Below are 2,314 nucleotides of genomic sequence, written 5' to 3'. Positions count from 1 at the left end.
GGTAGCCCAAAATACCTGCAATTATATCATATAGATTTTCACATCTGTTGATCAGCACAAGGCATTGACATTCCGCCTCCATGGGAAATTTTGCTACATTGAGAAAAAAATACATGTGGAGATGGATTGTAAATAGCATTCGCGGATCAAAAGGGATTATTTTTTTAAGTAGGGGGCCAAGAAGCAAGGGCATAGACATGATGACCCCAAACTACTATGCATGGTCGATGGTTGAACCCTAATCGGGCATTATGTTGCATATTTGAAATTTCGGATTGACAACAATCCAAATGTTAGGAGAAGAGAAATCGATTGTATTTACACACAGTGAAGTACCATTTGCAATAATGTGATAATAAGGTAGTAGACATGTGCCTCGTGACCTTTTTTAGGTAGCGAATCTCCCTTTTTGTACATAGCTCAAACCACAGGGAGGACCTGTGGATAAAATTACCCTCAAATGAGAACTAGAACTCAGAAGGTCAAGGAGGTGGTTGGCTAGTGGAAGGTGGCTGAGCTAAAAAGGGTCACGGAGGTGCTATCACGGAGAATGGAGAGGATATCGGAAGAGACAATGCAACGAGGTGTTTTATATTGCGTGATGGCCGCCCCTTTGGATAAGAAGCGATCTAGAAGCATTGAGAAGGTTCCAGGACGGACCACACAGAGCTCGAGGGCGCCAATTGTACTCATTTTGCGAGAGGTGACGTAGCCAGGCTCAACAAACGCACAGTCCATGAGGGTGGCACATTCTGCAAGCCATTGCTGAAGCTGGGTGTCTTCAAGAGCATTATCCTCTCCACGTTGTTGCTGTTGTTGTTGTTCATGTGGGTCGTGTGCACATGCCCTGTTACGGCCGCCACGCACCTCCCAGAAGATGACATAGTGTCCGGGGGCTGTCTTTTGGTCCGCGTAGCTTGTGTAGTCTACCAACTCAATGGCCCTCCCACTCACCTCTCTGAGCCGCTTGGCCGCCCGGCTCACCACCACTTTCAAGTCCTTCTCTGTGTTTTTGTCGATGTTTATGTTGAGCACCACATTCTTCCTGCACACATAGGCAAACTGTGGGCATGCATTGTAGAAGCCCGTCACCCTCAACACGTCCCCGAGGCGATACCTATAGAGTCCTGCGCAAGCAAATAGTTAATGGGTGATCAGTCAACTAATTTCAAACGTTGGCGGCCGGTTAATGCTTGATTCCCGCCCACGGCGTACCGATGCCGCAACCCAGGCATGTGATTATTTCGTCATCCACCAACGATTAATGATCAAGAAAGGAGGCGGCTTGCTTACCCCATGCGGTTGTCATGACGATCTCGTACTCTTGGCCAACTTTAACTTCAGTCAGGCCAACAGGGGAGCCCTCCTCGTACGCGGCAGTTGAAGAGGGGCCACTAATAGCTGCAACGGCAGGGACGTCGTCAATGGCGCTCATGGACTTCCTGGTGGTGCTCGATCTAGATCTGTGCAAGGGAATAAACTCGAAGAAGGCCAAGCTGGGAACAATAGTGAAAGAAACGTTGCTGGGGCGGCTTGACCTTGGGTTTACATTCACTCCAATCCAACCCTCTGTGGCAGCATAGTCAGCGCTAACCAAGGGCACCTTGGAGCCCGCATAATGCCGCAGCTTCTCCACATAGGCCTCCATCGCCCCCGTCATTATCGAAAGCACATATTTACACCGGGGCCACAGCACCTCTATCACCCCATTCCAATCTCCCACCATCAACTCTCTGCACTTCAACGAGATCACCTCTGCTAGCTTAGGATCAGGCCTTACTACATCGCCCATTGCAACCATCAGTGAATTATCTGTGATTTTAGGGTTCAATTTCCCAACCCTAATGTCTTCGCAAAGGTCTTGCCACTCATTCTCCAAGGTTCTCAAAGCCTCCACTAATGTATATGCAAAAGGTGAGCTTAACACCTCCACTTCTTGACTGTACAGAAGGCCACACAGTAAATGGCAATACATTGACTGCCAGCAATCTGAGCCAAACACCACCTCGTCTGGACTGCATGGCCTCACGCCATTGTGCTTTTGCCTCAATTTAAAGGCATCACTCCTAATGTGCGTTGTTGCAGTCCCAGCCTTTAATCCTCCTTTTGTAGTGGAGAATTTCCCACAAAATAGGAACTCCAGTATTCGAGCTCCTGGTGCGGTTGGATACACGCTGCATATGAATTGTGTAATTAGCCACAATGAATTATTAAAAAATAAATAAAAAATTGGAGGATTGTCGAGCACATCAAAGCAATAGTGTGGAATAGGGATCCCCAGGAAGGAAGAGAAAGAAAAACAGCAGAAACTGAT

The 2,314-nt window shown here is 47.8% G+C and overlaps 1 protein-coding gene across 1 annotated transcript; it reads right to left on the bottom strand.

Annotated features, from left to right (window-relative positions):
• Positions 1–303: 303 nt before the first annotated feature.
• On the bottom strand, positions 304–2,024 carry LOC147632839 (jasmonoyl--L-amino acid synthetase GH3.5-like). Its single transcript, XM_086806942.1, has 2 exons — positions 1,294–2,024; positions 304–1,127 (listed from the first exon to the last, which is right to left on the bottom strand). The coding sequence occupies exons 1-2, from the start codon at positions 1,973–1,975 to the stop codon at positions 499–501; spliced, it is 1,311 nt and encodes a 436-aa protein (XP_086663068.1). The 5' UTR covers positions 1,976–2,024; the 3' UTR covers positions 304–498.
• Positions 2,025–2,314: the final 290 nt, after the last annotated feature.

Source organism: Cibotium barometz, chromosome 13 (genome assembly GCF_041138505.1).
Source record: "Cibotium barometz isolate CiBa-2024 chromosome 13, ASM4113850v1, whole genome shotgun sequence".
NCBI lineage: Eukaryota > Viridiplantae > Streptophyta > Polypodiopsida > Cyatheales > Cibotiaceae > Cibotium > Cibotium barometz.
The sequence above is the reverse complement of the archived record's forward strand: the minus strand, read 5'-3'. Positions and strand labels throughout refer to the sequence as shown.

What these genes read in the sequence shown, in the direction of transcription:
- LOC147632839 (XM_086806942.1), bottom strand. Translation starts at nt 1,975, where the DNA reads ATGTATTGCCATTTACTGTGTGGCCTTCTGTACAGTCAAGAAGTGGAG. An exon ending in CGTCATGACAACCGCATGGG is followed by an intron (nt 1,128 to 1,293) that starts GTAAGCAAGCCG and finishes TTGCTTGCGCAG; the next exon opens with GACTCTATAGGTATCGCCTC.